This window comes from Prorops nasuta, unplaced genomic scaffold (assembly GCF_024137725.1).
Source record: "Prorops nasuta isolate Cenicafe-Biocafe unplaced genomic scaffold, Cenicafe_Pnas_1.2 PNAS00051, whole genome shotgun sequence".
In the NCBI taxonomy this organism is placed as follows: domain Eukaryota; kingdom Metazoa; phylum Arthropoda; class Insecta; order Hymenoptera; family Bethylidae; genus Prorops; species Prorops nasuta.
Window position 1 is genome coordinate 587,599 of NW_027116848.1, and position 25,095 is coordinate 612,693.

General features: G+C 36.9%; 1 protein-coding gene across 5 annotated transcripts in view; it reads left to right on the top strand.

Annotated features, from left to right (window-relative positions):
- The window catches only part of LOC136784284 (dystrophin-like), a 384,172-nt gene that overhangs the window by 178,016 nt on the left and 181,061 nt on the right, over positions 1 to 25,095 (top strand). For 4 of the 5 annotated variants that reach the window (XM_066744866.1, XM_066744864.1, XM_066744863.1 and 1 more), the window contains exon 5: positions 6,590 to 6,803. In XM_066744866.1, the coding sequence (XP_066600963.1) occupies positions 6,590 to 6,803 (214 nt within the window). The remainder of the gene's footprint in view (positions 1 to 6,589; positions 6,804 to 25,095) is intronic. The other variant, XM_066744862.1, reaches the window with a different exon arrangement.

The window sequence follows — 25,095 nt, forward strand, 5'->3', positions numbered from 1 at the left end:
TAGCCATTACTAAGGTAATAATAAAGTGCCGTCTTAAAATTACGGACAGGGCCAATCTCACGAAGTTCGACAGATAGCGAGTTCCAAAATGGACTCCCACAGAGATAAATGAATGCTGATAAACAGCAGTTCTACATTGCGGTGGCTTGATGTTAAGAGTTGTCCGCCGTGAGGAGGAAGAGTGTTGAGAAGAAGCATGAAGCTCCTGCACAATGCCACCAAACACCGAAGTCTCAGGGCAGTAAAAAGCCTTGTGGAAAGTAATGCCTAAGAAATAAAGCCGCCGTTCTTTAATTTTCAGGAGATTGGCCCTCTCATAATAAGGTGTAATATGCTCATATCTCTTAACATTATAAATAAAACGCACGCAGGCATTCAAAGCACATTGCAATCGCAAGTCTTCAGCATCAGTTATATCAGAGAGAACTACGGTACAGTAATCAAAGATAGGATAGACCAGGGATTTAACCAATTGGAGCCTTACTTTAAGGGAAAGACACCCACTATTTGAACGAAGCTGATGTAATATGCTGTAGGCCCGTCTACATGTGTCAGTAACAGTTTCCCTCCAGCTAAGGTTAGCTGTAATAACGATCCCAAGACTATGAACTGAGGTGGAGAACTGGATTGGAATTTGGTTAACAACTACAGGGGAAACCAAGGAGAGATCAAGCGAATTCAAAAATCTGGAAGAGCCCAAAATCATGGCTTTAGTTTTACCCGGATTGAGGTTAAGATCATTGTCACTAGCCCAGTTTACAAAGTTAGAAATCCGTGCATTAAGCTCAGTAACACATTGATTAAGGCCTGAGGGGCTGCATCGGGCACATAGCTGGACATCGTCAGCATATCTGATGAGCATATAATCATCAAACATTGATGCAATATCAGCAGTATAAATCTGAAAGAGAAGTGGGCCCAATACCGACCCCTGAGGCACACCGGATGTGACTGGATGCCATCGGGAGACACCAGTGCGAGATCTAACAGCACAGCTACGACCCGAGAGGTATGACCAAAACCAGCAGAGAACAGGGTCAGAGAAACCAAGGGCAGATAGTTTGCGTAAAAGAAGAATGTGATTGACAGTATCGAAAGCTTTAGAGAAGTCAAAAACAACCAGAATTGTTAGCTGCCTTTTATCAATCCCGAGACGTATGTGGTCAGTAAGTTTAATTAAGGCATCCTGAGTTGATCTGCCCTGCCGGAAACCATACTGGGTATCGTCAGTAAAATTGATGCTATGAAGGTAGCGCAGTGTATCACGATGAACAATACGTTCAAGTACCTTAGACAACTCCGAAATGATGGAAATAGGTCGAAAATGATCAGCCGTAGTCGGATTTGAAATCTTTGGTACAGGCGTAATATATGACATCTTCCAACATGAAGGGAAATATGACAATGACAGAGAAAGGTTACACATTTCAAGAAAGGCAGCACTGACATAAGGTGTAAAAAGAGATAGTAATCTAGCAGGAAGCTGATCATAACCAGCAACCAATGAACTGGAGAATTTAAAGTAATTGAGAAATGTAGACGGAAGAATATGGGAGAAATAGAAGTTTTCGGGATTGTAAGGAGGAGGAGGAGCAAGCTCAGAGGGATATACTGTGTAGTTATAACAATGAAGATGGCTTTTAAACACACTACCAAAATATTCACATAAGGTATTTGGGTCAAGACAGGCATCACTGGACTGTCTCTTACGGGGTATGATATTTAACTCCCGAAGACAGCCCCATAAAGCCTTAGAAGTATGACAGTGATCAATAGCTGCAAGACAATGATTCTCTCTGGCAATCCTCATCAATGAACGAACAGAGTTTCGAGCATTTCGGTAGTCAGCCCGCACCTCACAGAACAAAGCAGACGAGGTAGGCAGACGTCGGAGCCTAAGACGTAGTTTATTTCGTGCCAAAATGGCGGATTTTATTGTGTCAGTAATCCACGGGGCAGCAAACCGGCGCGGTTTAAATAAGGTTATAGGCGCAAATTTGTCAAGATGGCCAACAATTAAACCATTCAGCTCAGATAAGGTAGCATCGATAGATCCCAGACGGAAGGCATCACAAAAGTTAATTTGAGTCAGAGATGTCATTGCTTCAGCAGTTGTGAGTTGGACCCAGCGCCTGCCAGCACGCAACTCTGGTCTGTTAATAAAGTGTCGCTCAATAGAATAAGACAGAGAGATGAGGTCATGACCAGAGAGAAAAGGGACATCTGACTGTGAGAAGGAACCAATACTATCTTTGGAATCAACAATAGCTACATCCAGCCAAGTATGCGAGGTGACTGTGTGGTGCGTAGGATTATATGGGATAAGATGCAAGGAGCTCAATTCGATCATACGGTGCAAATATAGGGAGTCAGCAGAGGAGCAGCTAAGGTCCGCATTAAGGTCACCCATGATAATTTTATGCGAATAGCATTGGGAAATGTCCATAAGGACCTCATCTATAACCTTGCTAAATGCCACACGAGGGGGCCTGTAAATAACACCTAGAAATATTTTAACCGAGGAAACGTTAAGTTCAGCATAAATGTATTCAACGCTACGAACATAGGTTGCAGCTTCGGAAGAACGCAATAACTTAATATTAAGAAAACTGCGATAATATATGCACACCCCTCCACCCCTAGTACCATTTCTGTCACAACGCAGGACCAAGTAACCCGGGACCGAGATAAAGTCGTTAGAAATGGTCGAGTGCAGCTACGTCTCAGAGACCATGATAATGTCATAGGAACTCTGTAAAAAGAAGTTCCTAAATTCAACAATGTGACCAGGAATAGACTGGGCATTGACATGGCAGATGCACAACGAAGTACTACGTGCCTGAAATTGGACAGATGGTAGAGTGGAGGGCATTGCATTTCACAAATTAATATTAGCGAGATCTTTAGCTGATCGGATAGTAACGGCAGGAGTCGAGTCATATTTCTTAACTCTAACAATGCCCTGGTCATCGAGCCAAACATGTCGGTAATTCGCAGATTTAGCGGCAGTCTTAGCATCTCGGAGAAGTTTATATAATAAGGGGGGGATCGACTTGTTAATATAAATATTATGCTTCCCAAATGCTGAATTTAGCATGTTGGCAGTAAGTTGACCAATCTTACGTCTAGCAGACAAGACGGAGTCAGCTGCAGGAGTACCAGTAAATCGCACACTGATATTACCGGGTCGCTTAGGATCCGACGAGCGAAGACGACGTATATTTCGGATCTGGTCACCGCCAACATCAGTCTTTAAGACAGATAGGAGTTTTTGTATCAGTAGAAGGTCGTTCATTTCCTGTGAAACTGACAAGCCTGAGAAGATCAATTGCGAACGATTCAGTTGGAATTCAAGTTGTGTTACTCTAGCATCAACTTGTATGAGATCACGTTGCATGTCATCGTTGATATTAGGCTCTAGCTCCATCGCCGTAAGTCGAGTATCAAGAACTGCACAGGCACTCCTCAGCTCAGTCACAGCGTTCTCCACCGTGTCAACTCTACTAGCCATAGCATCAAGCTTTAAAATGCAAGAATCCACCTTTGCAGTAAGGTTATCGATCTTAGACAGCCTGGTGTTGATTGATTCGAATTTATCATTGATATTAGTTAAAAGGGCGGTGACCGTATTATCCTGTACCGTACTCAGATCATTGCCGCATTTCATGGAGCAATGCGAGGCAGTATCAATACGATGTCCAGCAGCAGCAGGAGAGGCCTTGTTAGCAGTTGTATTACAAATATGACAATTGTAATTTGGTATAGCATCCTTGGGACCAAGCTTAAGTTTATTACGTAGGCATGTCGAGTGGTATCCATGCTCCTCAGCCTTACAGAACCTTACAAGGTCAGATTTCCCAACATACGAGCCGCAAAGTCCGCAATTCACAGTAGGCATGACGAGATTAAATAGTTAAAATAGTAAAAATAGTAAAAATAATGACGCAGTAAATAAATAAAATAAGATCGCGAAAAAATAAATAAATAAGGTAGCAAATAAATAAATAAATAAAATCGCAAATAAATAAATAAATAAGATCGCTAATAAATAAATAAATAATATCGCAAATAAATAAGTAAAACAATAGATAGAAATAAATAAATAAATAGATAAAAAATTTGCAATAATATTGGTGCGCATAAAATTAATTAAAATTAATTAAAAATGAGTAATTAGCTGTGTTTCACTGGGTCGTTGTTAGCATGACAGGCAGAGTCCACATGTAGGCATATATAGTGCGGTGATAACAATAGTTTAGTAAGCAGCAAGCACAACGTGTTATCAGGTCGGTGTAATTCAGAGGGTGCCAGCAGGCATGCGCAGTCGCCACAGATAAGGCGGCAGATAATCAGCACGGTGAAGGCGGATAAGTAGAATTTGTAAGTTAGATCCAGCACCACGGCAAATAGTGCAAAATTGCGATTCATCAGCCAATTCCTCACCAGTAATTAAGGGGATGAATCGAGCGACTCAAACACTCATTCAATTTTATCTTCCAAATTATTAGGAATATGAACTTATTTGTAGAGATTAAATTTACTCTTTTGCCTGTACTGAAGCGCGCTACAAACTCGGTTTCCCAAATTATAAAAAAAAATTGTCATAAAAATTATAAATACTTGTAATTTTGTTGGTCATAATAATATTGAAAATTAGGCCTTGTAGCGTGCTAAAGAAAAGTTCTATGACTAATTTGAGACCAAGAAGAAACAAATATACCTAAAAATGTGGGAGATTTTTTTGAAAAACTAAAATAGCTATTGAAAGACAAGTTTTACACTGTTACCGACGGAGAAGTTTCACAGTGCGTCAGACAAGGACAAGCCTATTAGCTCTCCTCGCTTTAGAAGGGGTACCACTCTCTCCCCTACATTTCCCGCTAAACAAACCAACTCTTCTACACATAGCAAGGTAGCTGGCTAACGCTGCCTGTCGGTGTGAATTCGTAGCGGAATGGAAGAACAAATTATTATTTGTAGATTTCAAGGTTAGGTTTTCGCATATCTGGCGTTGTACCGCTTTTCCATATCATTTCGGGAGGCTACAGTAAAATTTTCAAAATATTTTGTCATCTACAAGTCTCAAAAAACTTGAATTAGTTGACGAAAGCATGACTCGTAGCAGCCGACGCAGATGCGCTACACAACTTAGTGATCAGCGTCGGCTGCTACGAGTCATGCTTTCGTCAACTAATTCAAGTTTTTTGAGACTTGTAGATGATAAAATATTTGGAAGATGTTACTGTAGCCTCCTGAAATGATATGGAAGGGCGGTACAAGGTCGGTTTTGCGAAAACCTAACCCTGAAATCTACAAATAATTATTTGTTCTTCTATTCCGCTACGGATTCACACCGACAGGCAGCGTTAGCCAGCCACCTTGCTGTGTGTAGGAGATTTGGTTTGTTTAGCGGGGAATGGTGGGGAGAGAGTGAGTACCCCTTCTAAAGCGAGGAGAGCTAATAGGCTTGTCCTTGTCTAACGCACTGTGAAACTTCTCCGTCGGTAATACAGTGTAAAACTTGTCTTTCAATAAGTAATTTAGTTTTTCAAAAAAATCTTCCACATTTTTAGGTATATTTGTTTCTTCTTGGTCTCAAATTAATCATAGATCTTTTTTTTAGCGCGCTACAAGGCCTAATTTTCAATATTATTATGACCAACAAAATTACAAGTATTCATAATTTTTATGAAAATTATTTTGTGTAATTTTGAGAAACCGAGTTTGTAGCGCGCTTCAGTACAGTCAAAAGAGTAAATTTAATCTCTACAAAAAAGTTCATATTCCTAATAATTTGGAAGATAAACTTGAATAAGTGTTTGAGTCGCTCAATGCTTCCCCTTAATGTCTCAGAAGGAAGCTTGAGAAGTGAGGAAGAAGCGTCTGAAACATGGCCCAATGGACCAGAGTACGGCAGATAAAATAGGCAGAAATAAAGCAGAGCAATGACAGGCAGGTGTATCTACTTACGAGAGAGAGAGAGAGAGAGAGAGAGAGAGAGAGTGATTTGAAAATGTAAACAAATGTAAATGTTTGTAAGTGACTTCAGTCTCCTTGAGACTGGTGATCACCCGTTATTAAGTTAGTCTGTATTAATCAGTAGCAGAGTGTAGTTTAATAAAGTTTGTGAAATTTAAACCTTTATCAAATTATTTAAAATACAACAACTGCGTTAAAGAAAACACACAACACAAACATATAAGTAGGTTTAAGTTTGTATAGATATTGTAAAAATCATTGTAAATATTTATTTTACTTAGTTTATCATAATAAACCGTTTTATTATTAAACATTAAACTTGTCCAAATCATTTTGATTCCTCTCAGTCAAAAAAACCCGGACTACTTTCAGCGACCAATCCTTGCTTTAAAAGTACGTTGCAAAATATATTGTTATCTCACGGGTTGTTTATCCTACTCTCATTCTTCTTCTCGATCGCATGCTCCGAATCAGTCCTGGTGGGCTAATGGAAGTAATTGATGAAATTATATTTCTTTATATGTTATCACGTTATAATATACAATAAAATATGATAGTGAAAATTTTGACCATTTCTTATCAATATTATTATCACAATGATCTTTTACAGTGGACATGCTGAATCTTTCTACAACGTTGGAACAATTTGATTTCCATGGACTTCGTGCACAAAATGATAAACTCATCGATATAACGGATATGGTGACAGTTTTGACGTCCCTTTATGAAGCAATTGCAGTAGACAATCCATCGCAAGTATCTCTACCGTTGTGCATTGATCTTGCCGTCAATTGGCTTCTCAATGTATACGATAGGTACGCTAGGTGAATATGCTTTTTTAATTAAACATTGTCCATATACACGGTATAACACAGATCGCAAGAAATATTTGACCTAACATTTTTTGTGATATTCTCAGTAATAAAGCCGATTAAAATTGTTATCTATCTAGAACTGCTTTTGAATTATATAATTTTTTAGTTTTTACTAGTATCCAACAATTTTAATACACGATAAAAGAAGAAGCGCGTCACACTCAAAATCTATCTATGAGAAAAAAAACCTCGAATTGGAGATTCTACCGTCGCAGTTTTGTATAAGCTGGTTTACAAATTTGTATCTTTTTACTTGTATATGACGACAGCAACACCGCAATCCTTTAGCTACTAAAAACAGAAAAATTATTGTGGCACGTACACCATTGCACACAACTAAAGATGCTTTGCCGTATAGATACAACTGAAACTAGCAACTAGAGATAGCAGCAACACGTTTTAATTTAGGGCCTCATCCATGAGGGGGGCCAGCTTCTTTCGATACTGGAAACCGGCGAATTTGGTTTTGAAACGAAATAGGTGTTTTGTTGCAATTACTGTTTTGAGATATAAATATTGAAATTTGGTATCCCCTGAAATATTGTGTATTTACCATTTATTGGAGAAAACATTTGATTTTTTTTAAACTAATCAGCAGCTGAGAGGGAACAACCATCAATTTTGTGCTGAAACTTAAGACGTATCTTTGCAAAAGCATTGTGACGAGACGCATGCTTTGTTGCTGCCCCTTGCACGATATCGTGTGGTGGGGAGAGCTGTAACGTACGTGCCGATACCGCGGCCTATACTATAGCGTGCGCAAAGTATAGTGTTCTCGTCATGCCCCTCCCTAACTACCCAGAACGGCCGCTCCGCAGCGCCGATACCGTTTTCGGCGGCTCAACTGGGTATATAAGACCGAGCTCCGACCCAGTTGAGCATTCCGTATCCGGGAGCTCTCCGGATACATCTCCTAACCCGATCCTACGCAGGAGTTATTCGCGTACACCCATCCTTTGCTCAGGAGTTCTCCGAGCACATCCTGGCGCAGGAGCTCTCCGCGTCATCCGCACCGCTCCTCCACCTATGCCCGCATGCTAACGGCTGCGTCCAGGAGTTCTCCGGACCAACGGTCATTCCTTTCAGGTACTAATGCCGTTTATTTTCAGCTTCCCCAGTTAACCGCCATATTGGCTTGCCGGGCACTCCCGTGAGGCCACCTATCGCCGCGCTGCCTACTGGTCCGTCCCGAAAGCCCATCCGAGTGGCTACCGATCGCCGCGCCGCCAGCGGGGGAATTTTGTACCTGTGACATAGCGACTAACACACATGCGTACACATCTGCAGCGGCAGTACACACACAACACAAACACATGTAGGTTAAGGTTATAAGATCGATGTAAACAAAAACATTGTAAATAATCGTTTCCTTTCTTTATTCCCTGAATAAACAGTTTTTGTTACCTACATTAAATTTGTCCACAGTTATTTTGATCCCTCTCGGTCAAATCGAACCGAACGGTTTTACGGCGACTAACCTCGCTAATAAAACACGTCACAGTATTAAATTAAAAAATGAATATTGAAATTTTGGAGCTCCTCGTAGAAAATTATTAATGATCCTCTTATTCGTGAAAATACCAGATTCTTAATATTAACCAGCAAGTAAGAGGTAAAACTTATCACGTTTGTGCTGTAATTTGAGATATACTTTTCTGAAAGCTACAATATAAAAAGTAAATATAGAAAATTTGGTGCAATCTACCAAAAAGTTGTTATTAAGTTTTTATTAGGGACTTTTCTCTAATAAAAATTTAATCAGATTTTTATTGGGAGGGTGATGTACAATTGTAATATTTAATTGTCAAATTAATATGGTTGAAACGATATATTTGAAATGGCAGCACAAAAGTGATGGTCTTGCCCTCTCAGATACTGGTAAATATTAAAAATCTAACGATTTCCCTGATAGAAAGTTAATGAATATTTGTCTAGGAGGGGTACCAAAATTTCTATATTTATTTCTTAAAACAATGATTATTAGGAAAAACCAACTTTCTTTTCAAAATAAAATTCAACGGTTATTATACCAAAAGGACCGGGACCTATTATCGATTTCGCCTTGAATTTGAACTACCAGCTGCTAGCCCTGGCTGCAAGTTTCAGTGTCATGTAGGAAGACAATAATATTGGCAACATTCACCATGGAGATGTACAAAATTTATCTGTTATATTGCATATAAATAGGAATAAGTATTATTAAAGGTTAAATGAGCCGGAAACTCATGTGCGATATTTTCCGCAAAGATTTCGTTACTGATGTATGATAAAATTTTAAGTTTAGAAACCAGGGCTAGAATTCAACGGAGTAAGTACTTTGCTCTCAATTTCATTTCTTTCACTTTATACTATTCCACATAAGATGAATTTATTTGTCTTCAAAGAAATTGTGAACTAGAAGCGAGAGAGACATAATATTTGCCTCTCTGCTCTCTCATATACTGATACACACACGTTTAACCATCAACTGCGTTTCAGTCAACATAGATAATGATGGACCTATGTATGCACGTGTGTATAAGAGATAGAAATAGTGCGTTACTTCACTTCCACTCGGATTTTGCCAATTCTTAGAATGACCAATGATTTTTGCTTATTGGAAGAAGCAATACGAGTGGCCGAAAAAAATAGCGAGCTACTTGTTTATCTCTATGTCTATCATCTAATAAGCATAAGCAGATTATCTGTATCGCGATTTTAGATACTTATTGCCTTAATCCGCTTTATCTGTGAGTCCTTATGTGTATACATATATATATAACCAACAATAGTAAATATTGCCAGCGCCACTTGGTTGAATTTTTTTCAATTTGCGTCCACTTTCTTATGCGTTAATAGTTATGAAGCCTCAGTGAACTGGTTTAGACTATAAAAATTTTCTGCCCCGTTAAGGGGAATCTGTATATCGACATTACAGAGCGAGATTTGCGCCAAACGAAATGGCCTTATTTCTTAACCGATTTTAACGTTTATGCACCTTTTTGGAAACGCCAGAAGATTATCTAGCGATCTTCGTTGGCCGATTATTTAAATTTCACTTTTTTTTATTTTTTTATTCTTTTAAAAATCTGTCAAATGAAGATCGCTAGATAATCTTCTGGCGTTTTCAAAAAGGTATATGAACGTGAAAATCGGTTAAAAAATGAGGCTGTTTCGTTTGGCGCAAATTTCGCTCTGTAATGTCGATATACAGATTCCCCTTAATAGCAAGAAAGAGGGTAATGGAAGTCCAAAAAATGGGCGCTTTTATCTCGTTTCCATTTTCATTACTAAAACCGTCTTATAAGCTAAACTAACACATCAAATAACTCGAGAACAGTACGAAACAGAAAATATGTTATTTGATTTCATTAAAGGGGTAGTCTAATGCGAACACTTCTAAAAATGATTATTTTCCACAATATATTTTTCGAAAACTGTTGAATTTAATAAACCAAACTTTTTCCATAAATTGTATAGATTAGGAGAATAAGAAACAATTGTTTTAATAATTAATTAATATTTAGCAATTTCTTTGTTTACATTCTCTTGAACCTATAGTAATAAAAACATTTTCCTTTGACGCAAGTGATTCTGCACCTTCCAAGTATCTGAAATAAAAAATTGACTAACATTCTTAATTTGTGATACGGGTGTTGTCGATGGAACCTCAGTTTTTAAATTTCATTGTAAAATAACAAAATGGCGACGATTTTTGCACAAGTGATTGAAAAATAGTATTTTTCTTGCATTAATCACTATATAATTATATGTTAGAATCAAAATTTTAAAACGATTGAGGTTCGGACAATAGCCAAGTGTATGCTGAATAATGTGTCAAAATTTTGAGTCGATACCTTTAACCCTTTTTTTTTAATTACCTGCATCAAAAAGAAATGTCATTTCGAGAAAAACGTGTTTAAGTTTTACCTAAATAAAACTCATATAAAAGATACCTTCACAGTTAATCAGTAATGCCAGGTACATACATCATTCCTTCGGTATCTTCACATAATATATGTTTTCATATATAGGTATGTATACAGGGTGTAACGAAACGACCGCATTTTCTCGTAACTGGAGGTTCGGGGTGACAAACTGAGTGCACGTGTAAAATTTCGTTCGAATCGTTCAAGAGGTTTAAAAGTTATTTACATTTAAAAATCACCCTTTTTCGGTCCTTTTCGAACGACTTTGATTGCACAATGGAAAGTGAAAAAACAATTGATGAACACCCCATTTAGAATGTAAAAGTTATCGATCGCACGCGATAATACTTTTGCTATTTATTCCATTAATCTGGCTATGAGATTAATTTTAAAAATAGCAAAATCCTTTTTTTTACATTTCCAATTCAATTCAGTACAATTATCATTGACTGAATTTATGGAAAGAGCGAGAAGACGCAATGAAAAGGAAAGTATCAAAAACTAAGATGTCGCGCGAACGCACTGATAATTTAATAGGAAACGCATGAGGGCATTCTCTTTCTACTAACGAAGCTAAAGAGAATGATTCAAAATCAATACATTGATGATAGAGAAAATTAAACTTACCCATTTAATGTTCTCCAAGTTCTTTTACATCAAAGTTTTTAAGAAAGCTTTAAACTGGCTCCTCGATGATTTCCAGAAAGCACACTATCACTGATTTTGCATTTAAAAACTCGCGAATTTAAGCAATTTAGGTATTAACCTACGTTTCTTCAAAACACCGGTTAATTTGACACTTTTGAACTGTTTGAAGTATGCTGAAGAGAAAGAGAGAGAGAGACACAGAGAGGAGAAATAATAAGTAATTCGTTTCGACTACTCTTAATCAGCCTACTTCAAACAGTTCAAAAGTGTCAAATTAACCGGTGTTTTGAAGAAACGTAGGTTAATACCTAAATTGCTTAAATTCGCGAGTTTTTAAATGCAAAATCAGTGATAGTGTGCTTTCTGGAAATCATCGAGGAGCCAGTTTAAAGCTTTCTTAAAAACTTTGATGTAAAAGAACTTGGAGAACATTAAATGGGTAAGTTTAATTTTCTCTATCATCAATGTATTGATTTTGAATCATTCTCTTTAGCTTCGTTAGTAGAAAGAGAATGCCCTCATGCGTTTCCTATTAAATTATCAGTGCGTTCGCGCGACATCTTAGTTTTTGATACTTTCCTTTTCATTGCGTCTTCTCGCTCTTTCCATAAATTCAGTCAATGATAATTGTACTGAATTGAATTGGAAATGTAAAAAAAAGGATTTTGCTATTTTTAAAATTAATCTCATAGCCAGATTAATGGAATAAATAGCAAAAGTATTATCGCGTGCGATCGATAACTTTTACATTCTAATTGGGGTGTTCATCAATTGTTTTTCACTTTCTCCACTTTCCATTGTGCAATCAAAATCGTTCGAAAAGGACCGAAAAAGGGTGATTATTAAATGTAAATAACTTTTAAACCCCTTGAACGATTCGAACGAAATTTTACACGTGCACTCAGTTTGTCACCCCGAACCTCCAGTTACGAGAAAATGCGGTCGTTTCGTTACACCCTGTATTTGTAAACTCAGGTATAATTACAAAACAGCTCATCTAAATACTTATCCGTATATCTACTATGAAACTTCAGCACGCGCTAAAGTATGTGCAGTTACAGCGACTGTTTTGTAATATTATATGCGGTCAAAAAAAGAAAAAACTAAATTGACTTAACCTGCTGTAGGATATTGATTCTGTGATCATAAGCCATTGAAAAATGTAATAAAAAAATCGATTATTACGATCCGCCACATTAGACTACCCTCTTTAACATAACTTTATAAAGGGCCTATGCGGTTATATAATATTTTCTATAATCTGTGTTACACCGTACAATATATTTCTTTAACCCTTTCGCTGCTGTTGTCACGAAGCCGTGATGCGCCAATTTTTCGAGCAGTGCGTGTGGCACATATCCATGCTGCCACCCCAAAAAATGTATATATTTATTGTATCCGATAGAGATCACAATAATTTTAATACACAAAAAATTTGGGAACACTAATTTATTTCACTAATAAAATTAAAGGAAGGTGGAGCCTCCCGCAATGCTCACGCTCACTTATTATACGTTAAACCGTCGATTTCACTTAAAACAACAAACATGGAAAAGAGAAGCAACAAGGGATAATAGGGGGAAATACTAGGGCAACGATGGTTGTAGAAGCTAACTAAAAAGGGGTAATCGGGAAGATAAAAGGGCACGCTATGGAAAACTGTCATTGGTAAGAGGATGAAGAACACCGATGGTTCCCCCCGATGATGAGTTCCCAACGTCCTGACACTGTCGGCACTTTCACGACTTCCAGCTTTAATATGATTGGCTGGGGCCAAGATAACAATGAACGACACTCCAGAAAACCGCGCACCGATCCAATCGTTTTCTTATAATTAAAAATCTAAGAGAGATTCGGCGGCGGCGTATCCGGCGAAAAAACAGACAAATTGTGTCCCAAATTCGTCCTGGTTTCATTTATTTCGTTCCTGTTCTCTATTTTCGGTAGGGGCATATTGGAGGAACAGCGCAAAATCCCGATCAATTTCTAACATTAATAATTGATTCGCGACCCTTATTCTTGCTGTTCCCTTCATTGATCGATGAATCTTTGCTACCAAGCCGGCTAGCAGATTGCTCGGTGATGCTGTGCGGCCACTCCATGCAACAGACAACATTGGCATCTTCAGTTATTTAATAGTAGTGTGACGGGTGTCGGTAGCGGGATCGGTAAAGGAACGGTAGGCCAGACGCGGAATACCCTTGCACGGGGAGTCGCAGCTAGCCGCGTCAGGCGCGCACCGCAGTAAGGGGTTCGTAATGGAATTGTAGCTTGACGCTTCAGACGCGGAGTGCGATAAAGGGAACGGTAAGGGAAAACTATCAAGACGGGAATTTTGGTACAGCGGGTAAGAGGAAGATAAACTTATACATGGACGATAAGGGTAAATAAAGAATAGAAGAACAACAATTTTTTAATGTTTACTGGGAGCGGGTAAGGATTGTAAAATATAACTTTAACAGAATTAAGATATTAAAAAAATAAATCAAGATTTATTCTAACTACACCACATTCTAAAAACATCTATGTTTTCCCAATCACACCAATTCCTAAAGACATTCACTCTATTTCCGTGGGTTGTAATTAGAATATCCTTTCAGCGGATAAATACATTACTGTTGCACGGAAAGTCCATCCATTCCATACATATATTTACACACTCACACCGGTAGGAGGACACGGGAAAAACTAAGAGTGAGGGGAGGGGGATAAGAGACGCAAAATTGAAGTAGCGAAAGAGTTTCACCACGTAACAATGTATATATACAGAATGTAACAGAAATGAAGTTTCTAATTTTCACCACATATTCTTGAGGTTAAACTAAGTAGAAAAGTCCTATACTCTAACATCCGTAAAAGCATAATTGCTGAGATAATAGTATATTGTACAACAAGGGAGGACAGTTGACGATTGAAGACGAGTGTAATTTTGGCTGCACGAGCGAAGCGAAGGTTGCCATTTATACGACTGCAATCATCAAATTGTTTCATCTCGTGTTATACACGATATTTTTCATCAAAAGTGTATGGAAAGTGGGTTTTTTTCATTGTAGTTAACTACCTGGCCGAAAACGGCTGTTTTCACATCAGTACCACCCGCGCATCCGCACTAGTGTTTTATTTCACTTTCGGCTCAAGGGAAAAAGACTTTTTTTCCTCCCAAGGGACGAAAATGAAGCAAAACTCTAGTGCGCATGCGTGGCTGCGACTGGCATGAAAACAGCCGTTTTCAACCCGGTAAACTACGCTAAAGAGAGAACCACTTTCCATGCACGTGTGATGAAAAATTGATTTATCTCAGCAATGATGCTTTACAAATATCATAGTATAGGACTTTTGTACTTAGTTTAGTCTTAAGAATATGTGGTTAAAATTAAAAACATCGTTGCTGTTAAACCCTGTATATTACTGTCCTGAATTTTTGACCTATTTTGTTTTTGTTCGCTCTAGTTCTGAAAATCGTTACTTTGGATAGAAAAAATAAATCTCCCAAATTTTCAGCTCAATAAAAAAATTTTTAGAACTGCCTCAATTAACATTTATGTTAATTTTACATAAAAATTCATTTATATCCTAAACTAAAGAAGATATTAAGTTATTGCTAACAACTTTTTAGAAAGCAAGTGAAGAGAAGCATAGAAAAGGTTATGTAAAGAAAATTGATATCTGTTATAATTTCGGAGAGAGATTCATTTTTACGTAGAAATTACTATATTTTATGGTTCCAGAGGAATTTAGAAAAACTAAAATTTGACACTCCAGCGACGGAAATCGTTGATTTAGATCGATCAAATAATTTTATAAAAATTGTAGCTCAATATAAAAAATATTAGAACTGCCTCAATCCATAGAATATCTAATTGTAATTGGCTGAAAGAAACGTATTGAAAAATTAGAGAAAAAGCGAGAAGGAAATACTCGCTATCCTTTTCTTGCTGGAAAGATGAGCGTAAAGGGGTTTTGTCGAGTATTGGGAGAATCGCGAAGAAGCTTAAACAGAAAGAGAGGTCTGAAGAAACTATATGACTCTCATTAACACGCGAAGTTCACCGTTGTCTAGCTAAAGCAGCCGAAACATAGACACACTGATTTAGTGGTGTGCGTAGCCAGCAGGACGGCTAGGAGTAAGAAGTCCTTACGGATATACGGCTACCCTTGTCCTGCGTGCCACACAGTTTGGGTGACATGGTGGAGAGAGGTATTTCCCATGAGTTACCAACATTGCTGTCCAACTGACCTATACGAGTGGACAAGTGATGCTTTTCCCCGTAGTTGTTCACCGCGGAATTTACTTCGCCGTGATATCGTGTGGTCTTCCTTCCTTCTTTTCTTCATTTCAGACCAGCGATCTTTCCTATATAATACGCTAATCATGAAAATAACGCATTAAAGACTGTAATGTGAAACTAACCTTTCCTTTCATTTCATTCAATCACTTAATTTGCGCAATGTTTATAATAAATGGTGGATATGTCCACCGCGATTCGAGACACAAGTTACACATCATTTAATCATGTTCTCCTGCACCTTCCTAATAGCATCAATGTTTTATTGAATGTCACTGCATTCCTCTAATATCTGGGCAATGAGATCCTCCTCACAAAGAAAGGGAGCCCTGTAATCAAGTGATCTCACGTGCCCGCATAGGAAAAAAGGAAGAGGCGTAAGATCAAGTGAACGTAGTAGTAAAGGTATATGACCTTTTCTTATAAACCACCGTAGGCAACACAGTTTTTCAAAGTTCACCAGCGCTTCGTGAAGTGTGGGCTGGTGCATCGCCACTTTGATCCCACATAACAGCACAGATGTGCAGTGGTACATCTTCTAATAGCTCGGGTCATACTTCCTTTAAAAACTTCTCGTAGATATTGCCGTTCAAACGTAATGACAATAAATATGGCCCGACAATTTAATTGTCCACGATTGAAGCCTAAACATTCACACAAAACTGATTTTGATATAATGCGATTGTCGTGACATGTGGATTCTCCTTACTACACACATGGCTATTACGGCTTTTGTAATAGTTATTACGCGAAAAACACGCCACATCGGTGAAAAGAATGTGACGTGGAACTCTGAATTATAGCGGCACTTTTCAAGCAACCACTATCTATAAATCGTTCTCGATATATAGTATTGGGACTTCAGTTGTTGCACCTTTTGCACATAATACGGGTACATGTTTTCACCAAGTAAAACTCGCCAAACACTTATAAGGTCAGTATCTAATTCGTGCGCATTTGACTGCGTATTTCTCGTTGGATCTTCCAAGATAGAACTTATTACCGCTTCTTCGAATTCGACACTTCGCGTTATTCGAATACACCCCTTGGAACCGCAGGAGGTAGTAGCCATCCGTATCATATTATCGTTGAGCGATGGATGTAAACATTTTTTGAGTCGGATGCCGACGATTGGAAAATTTTGTGACAACTATAATTCTGCACGAAAGAAAGAGAGGTTCCTCGCGAAAGAATCAATGAAAACTAAAGTTTGTTTAATTAGTTTTAAGTAGATCAAGGTAAAATCAAAATATTACATCGATATGCTATGCATAAACCCGAGTTTAAATTCACGTCAACCATGCAATTTTTTTATTTTTCATTATAACTTTTAGGAAAAAACTATAGTCTTTCAAATCTGTTATGTATCTACAATACTAATGCATAGCTACTGGGTAATACTCAACAATCGATGCAATGTTTTGATTTTGCCTTGATTTGATTAAAACTAAGAAAGAAAGCTTCAGTTTTCGTTAATTCTTTCGAGAGAAACCTCACTCTTTACCATGGAGAATTATAGTTGTCACGAATCAGCGAATATGCATTTTGTATACGGCGTAGCCGATGGGAATGCTAGAAAAGCCAAACACATTTATCGCAAAAGATTTCCAAGTAGTAGGCATCCGACGCAAAAAACGTTTACATCTATCGCTCAACGATTACGCGATACGGGGTCACTACTACCTCCTACGGCTTCATGAGGTAATCTAACAACGCGAAGTGTCGAATTCGAAGAAGCGGTAATATGCCGTGTCTCGGAATATGCAGCGGGAAGTACGCGCTCTATTGTGCGTGAATTAGACACTAACTATATGAGTGTTTGACGAGTGTTACGTGATGAAAACTTGCACCTGTATCATGTATACAGGGTGTAACATTGCGGTAAGTCAATAATTTAAAGGGCTATTGGGGAGGTCATTTATACCAACTTTTGTTAATGAATATAGGGTCTCTGAGCCCTGAATGAGTTTCTACCAGCGTTTAAAAAAAAATATGTTAAATAATGATATGTCAAATTAAGACGTTTTCAATACTTACGAGCAACTTTAGATTCATTTCCTTCTTAAAACAAGAATATCTGGAGGGCAGACAATTTGAACATTTATTTTAACTTATAATTAATGTGTGTGTGCATGTGTGTGGTGACCAGGCAAACGAAATACAGTGGTGAAATACTTTAATGTAGAGTGTGTTTAGGATTGCGCAAGTGATACCGGGCCTAGCCTATGAAGATATTCTTATTTTGAGAAGGAAATGAATCTAAAGTTGCTCGTAAGTATTAAAACCGTCTTAATTTGACGTATTATTTTTTTAACGTAATTTTTTTTTAAACGCTGGTAGATACTCATTCAGGGCTCAGCGACCATATATTCATTAACAGAAGTTGATGTAAATGAAATCCCCAATAACACTTTAAATTATTGACCTATCTCAATATTACACTCTGTAGAAGGTGCAGATCAGAAGCCCCAAGTCTATGTATCAAAAATGATTTATGCAGAGTTGTTTCTCGAAAAGTGCGTAATAATTCGGAATTTCCACGTCACATTCTTTTCATAGATGAGACGTATTTTACGTGCCATGACTATCACAACAGCCGTAATAGCCATATGTGGTGTGAAGAGAACCCACTTGCTACAATATTTGCATCATATCAAAATCAGTTTTGTGTGAATGTTTGGACGGAAATCCTAGACAATCAAGTCGTCAGGCCATTTTTATTGCCATCACGTTTGAACGGCAATGTCTATGAAAAGTTTTTAATGCAAGCTTTACCGAAGCTATTAGAAGATGTACACTCAGGGAAATTGAATTGTTCTGAAACATAATCAGAAAATAAAACAAGCTTAAGTTAGCTGGTGGACAAGATTTTTCCACGTCGCGCGGCTTATCTACTCTAGCACAGTGAAGCTACGCAGTCTGAGTTTATATTGCTCCCCCACTATGCCTCCACAGACTCACGATCGCGTAGAGCTACTGAAACATCCGTGAGAGCGCCCCACTACTGCCTCTCTAAACTTTCACGCATACTATTACTGCTGTACGTGCATGGTTTGGTCTCCTTCGTTTAGCTTCGGTGTATTTCAAGTACGAGAGAGAGAGAGAGCGGTATAGTTTTCTCGGACCTCTCTTCCTCGCGCTAGATCTTCGTTTGTTTAACTAACGAGGCAAGTCGAGCTAGTCGCAATAAAAATCTTTTCGGGCTGCTCTAATAAAAGCTGGCCAAACTAAATGTATCATGATGAAATAATTATAGGCAGCCTTTGTGACTTATTACATTTTATAATGAAATGGATCATAATGCGTAACATTAATGAATTTTGTTATGACTCATACATATTATTGCTAAAAATATTTCATTTTCTCAATTTATTATGTAATCTAGTAGTTTAATGGTAATAAAAAAAAATTCATGCACACTTTTTTACTTTTTTTTTCACCATGAATTTTTTTTTATTACCATTAAACTACTAGATTACATAATAAATTGAGAAAATGAAATAATTTTAACAATAATACGTAACATATGAGTCATAACAAAATTCATTAATGTTACGCATTATGATCCATTTCATTATAAAATGTAATAAGTCACAAAGGCTGCCTATAATTATTTCATCATGATACATTTAGTTTGGCCAGCTTTTATTAGAGCAGGCCGAAAAGATTTTTATTGCGACTAGCTCGACTTGCCTCGTTAGTTAAACAAACGAAGATCGAGCGCGAGGAAGAGAGGTCCGAGAAAACTATACCGCTCTCTCTCTCTCTCGTACTTGAAATACACCGAAGCTAAACGAAGGAGACCAAACCATGCACGTACAGCAGTAATAGTATGCGTGAAAGTTTAGAGAGGCAGTAGTGGGATGCTCACATGGATGTTTCAGTAGCTGTAAGTGTTGATGAGTCTGTAGAGGTATAGTGGGGGAGCATTTTAGATTCAGACTAGCTTCACTGCTCTAAGCACCGAGTCTCAAGCAATAACCTAAAGGCAATAAACCGACCGAATTTGACGAACCCTTATCCAGGGTGTATCAGCAATGATGCTCTTTTAATTTTAACCTCATATTCTTGAGCATAAACTAAATCGAAAAGTCATGTACCATTAATACCGTAAAAGCATAATTGCTGGAATAAATAAGTTTTAACTGGTAAATCAGGGCTTCGATTAAGAAAACAAATTACTTTACTCTCACTTTTATTGACGCTCCTCTTTCGATAAACAAAACAAGCTCGTTCTTCACCGTTGCATATTGCCACACGCACAAATGTGTAATTATACTAATAATAAACATTACCTCCTGATGTCTTATATTCCTGACCCTGGTGCTGATGAAGTTTATGTTCTACCTATTTTTAAAAAGATCCTCGACAGCAACCATTTAGTTAAAAAGTCTGGAGAATGATACGGAATTATTTGTAGATTAATTTTCAAGTTGATATATCTGTTCGATGGCACGACATATGAACTGTTCTAATGTGCTAAAAAAATAAGTATTAAATTAAAAAAGCGATTATAAGAAATTTTTTGAAAGTGTTATTGTTTTAAGCAGATTGAGCAGTTTGTTACATCATTGGAAGAGCAAAATGACTCAAAAATTGGTTTTCAAGTAAACTCATATTGTTGTCTCGAAATTTCGGCCTAATAAGTGAAGAGCCTGAAGGACTACTTTAAGAATAAATAATCCTTTGTTCATTTTATGAAAGGACACGCTACAATATTATGAATAATTTTTTATTGATACTATGAGTTATTATTCATAGTCTTTGCACTTCTTATGTACGAGAAGATTTTAGATAAGTTAGTGAATACTTATGCATTTCTCTATTCTTTATTACGATTTGCTTTGTGAATTATAAAATATTTTTTCTTGGTGACCTTGTTGACTTCTAATGAATATAAACTAGAATCTGGTCTAGCAGTTGGCTAGTTTTACTGGCAAGTCCATTTAGGCAGATACTATGCTTAAAGTACTAGGCAAAAAGTCAAAAACTATAGACAATCTACGGCATAAAGAAAAACTTATTCTTAGATTTGTGGCTCATCCGCTCAAAAAATGAAAAACGCCTTATTTATTCTTAAAGGGATCGCTCAAGGTCTCTCCACTTCGATTGAACCTTCCAGAGAAGACTATGGCCTTATTTCAAATTCTATTTCCGAACCATTTTACATTTCTAATGATGCAGCAAACTGCTCTATCTGAGAAAACAGTAAGATTTTTAAAAAACAATAAAAATATTATTTTTTATAATAGATTTTTTAATATAATACTAATTTTTTGACTAACTTAAAGTAGTTCATATGTCGCGTCACTGAAAAGATAAAACGAATTAAAAATTAATCTAAAAATAACGCTGTATTATTCTCCAGACCTTTCAATTAAATGGGTGCTCTCGTGAATCCTTCTAAAAATAAGCAAACAATGAATTTCATGAGCACCAAGATGAGGAATGTAAGGCATTAGGAGATAATATAAAGAATCGGTGTAGTTACCTGCATTTGCGTGTGTGTGTACGTGTACGACAATACGGATCGGAAGCAAGGTTGGGTTGAAGTTTTCGCTACGCTTACGATCCGTGACTGTACGATCGTAGCGACATCTGTTGGATATTTGGAGTACACCACGAGATTTAGATAACAATGAAAAAATATTTGATAACTGTAATTTCTTTATTATTATATGAAATAAATAAAGATCGTTATATGTATGTTAAATATATTGGTTGTTATTTTATATGTATTGTTAGGAAAGAAACAAAAAAAAAGAATGTAAAAGGATGGAGGTGGGGGAATTGCTATGGTGAGATAAAAAAAGGAATAAACAAAAAAAGAAAAAGAAGAGAAGGTGGAATTTATTAAGGAGGTTTTTTTTTTTAAAGTGTTAATAAAGAAAAAGATTGAAAATATACTAAAATCAGAAGTGGGATACATTCAGGCTCGTAATTTCGTTTTGTGAAAAGAATTATTTAGTCATTCTTTTGAGGTTTGTTCATTTTGTGAAAATGTCCCAGAATGATCGGTCACGAAAGTTGCGCTCTCGATCTCAATTTCGGGACAAATCAAGAAGAAGTACAAGAACTAGGCATAGGCACCGATCATGCTCGTTATCACATACTGAAGAATTACACAGGGGAAAAGTTTCACGAAAACGGGTTCGATTGGAAAACTTGTGTGATGGTGATTCTCTGAAAAAGGCGTTAGGGTTGATTGTAACGCGACTTCGAGTGCTTGAGGAGAGATCCTCGGTAAATGATGTACATGGTAACACTAGAGAAAAATCTGTACCACCAGTGGCGGAAGATGTTTCTATAGAACAGTCAAATCAGCCTTTAATAAATGCAGTGACTAGTGCAATTCTTCAGTCGCGATCCAGTAGTTACTATGTTTCAGATTTTGATCCTAGCCTACACATAATATTGACAGTTGGTTTGAGGAAGTTGACCGAGCAAGGATCGCAAATCAATGGAATGATCATGAGTGTTTGTCACGTGTAGCTGGATGTCTTAAAGGTGATTCAAAATCTTGGTTAAGTGAATGGTCTACTAATGATCGATCATGGTCAAATTTCAAAACTGAATTTAGAACTCTATGTCCAACTAAGTTGGATTATGCGACTATATTATTGGAAACCATACAAATGACATCAGATAAATTTTTAACTTACGCTGAGTATGCTAGACGATTATTGTTGCGATTACGTATAATAAGAGGACTAAGTGAGGAGTTGATGGTACGAATAATTATCAGAGGTATAAGAGACCTCTATGTTCGTGTAGCAGTCACAAATGCAAATCTTTCTACTTTAAATTTGGTATCCTTTTTGTCAGTACATTCAAAACCAACAATTAATAAATCGAATGAGTCTTCCATGATACCAAAAAAACGTTTAAATGCAAGCACAGAAGTAGTGTGTTTTGTTTGTAAACAAATAGGTCACAAGAGTTTTCACTGTCTTTTGAAGGAAAAATTAAGTAATACACAGGAAAAATTATGTGAATTTTGCAAGAAAATGGGTCATACAGAAAGTAAATGCTTTGCAAAAGAGCGAGTTAATTCGAAGAAAGTTAATCTTTGTATTAAAACACAAACTATGAAGGATGATAATGTCATTTTATCAATAGTAGTGCAAGGAGTGGTTGTTGATGTATTAATAGACAGTGGAGCTTTGAAGGTTTCTTTAAATTCTTCAGAAGCAGTGAAGAATTTTTCATGTCAATTACAACCTATTTATTGATTGTTAAAAGGAATTAGTAATCAAGAAATTTTGGTAAGTCATTATGTAACTTTAATTATTGAGTTCAGTGATATAACAATAGAGACAGATCTTTTGGTTGTTCCTTCCAAATATATGGACACTTCTATTATCATTGGGATGGATGTTCTTAATCGAGATGGTAATGTTTATGTTCGAACTAAAAATATGCAACGTTTAATGCATTCATCCGATCAGATCAGGAAAATTTGTTTGGTCGAGTCAACTGAACAAATTGCAATAAATACACAATTGAAAGGAAGTGACCTTCAACAGTTAAAAAAAATTATGAACGAATTTACTGAAAATTTAATTCAAGGAACAGCCACGTCTACTATAAAAACAAGCACAATGAGAATTCAATTGATTGACGACACACCGGTGGTTTATCATACGTATAGATTGTCATATGAAGAAAAACTCAAGGTTAGAGAAATAATAAAAGATTTATTACAGAAAAATATAATTCGGGAGTTGGATTCAGCTTATGCAAGTCCAATAATCTTGTAAAGAAGAAGGATGGTACTAATCGAATGTGTGTCGATTGTAGAGCTTTGAATAGATTGACTATTAGAGATCGATATCCATTACCTTTAACAGATGATTGTGTTGACCGACTAGGGGGTAGCAAAATTTTTAGTAGTCTTCATATGTCAACTGGATTCCATCAGATTCGTTTACATGAGGATTCTATCCATAAAACTGGTTTCGTAACGTCTGAAGGGCATTATGAGTATTTGAAAATGCCCTTTTGTATTAACGAATTCACCAATTGTTTATCAAAGGATTATTAACAACACGCTGAGAAAACATATTGATGCTGGTAATGTATTGGTGTACATTGATGATGTATTGTTACTTAGACAGACTATAACAGAAGGAATTCAATTGTAACGGGAAGTATTAATTACTCTCACAAACGCTGGATTTTCTATAAATCTTCGAAAATGTTCATTTTTGACTGAGGAAATAGAGTATTTGGGAAGAATAATAGGACTTGGTCGAATGAAACCGAGCAATCATAAAATTGAGGCACTTATCAATGCTCCCACTCCTGAAAACATTCGTCAAGTTCGACAGTTTCTCGGTTTAGCTGTTTATTTTAGAAGATGTATTGAAAATTATGCTTCTCAAGTTGTTTGCATTTCTAATTTGACTAAAAAGGATGTAAAGTTTCATTGGGGAGTTGAACAAGAAGCTGTTCGTAAAAAAATTATTTTTATATTAACAAATGCACCAGTTTGGTCTATTTTCGATCCAGATTGCCCTACAGAGATCCATACTGACGCTAGCAGTATAGGTTATGGAGCAGTTCTAATGCAAACCTGTGTTGATGGAAGCAAGAAGGTAATAGCTTATTTCAGTAGGCTGACTCAAGGTGCTGAAAGTAGATATCATTCCTATGAGTTAGAAACATTGGCAGTCGTAAAAGCATTACAACACTTTCGGCATTATTTAATTGGAATTGATTTTGTGATACTTACGGATTGCAATGCTTTAAAAGCTACAAAACACAAAAAAGATTTACTTCCACGCGTGACTCGTTGGTGGATTTATCTCCAGATTTTCATTTCAGTATTAAGTATAGAAAGGAGTAACAATGTCTCATGTTGATTACCTGAATCGAAATCCACCTACAACTACAGTAAAATATATAAGGAAACCCCTCAATTGGGCTCAGATTGCTCAAGCAGCGGATAACGAGACTCAAGAATTGTTAAATAAACTAGACCAGGACTTGGAACGGTTTGCAACATTCGGCTGATTTCCAAGCTCTATCCCCTCCACCAAGTCACGTGGGCTCGCAGTCGCTGGTCGCAGCTGGGCGCTTAAAACATAGCCAGGGGCGGCACACGCAATTCTGGAACAAATAAAACACAAGGGACCAAATTACTGTTTAACAGCAATAGTATAAAAAATTTACCATTTATTGGTTCAACGTTATTCTAAATATAGTATTACCAAATAATAAGTCGAAAATGTGTTACACTAATGTAATTAGTTGATTTTAATAAACATTAAATTTATTCGATCTATAAAAGAATAGTGCTATGGCCCTGCGTATTGAATTTATAACTATTAAAATTACGCACACACACAAATTGCAGTATTATTTTCCTTATTGTAGATCTGCTACTAAAAATAAATA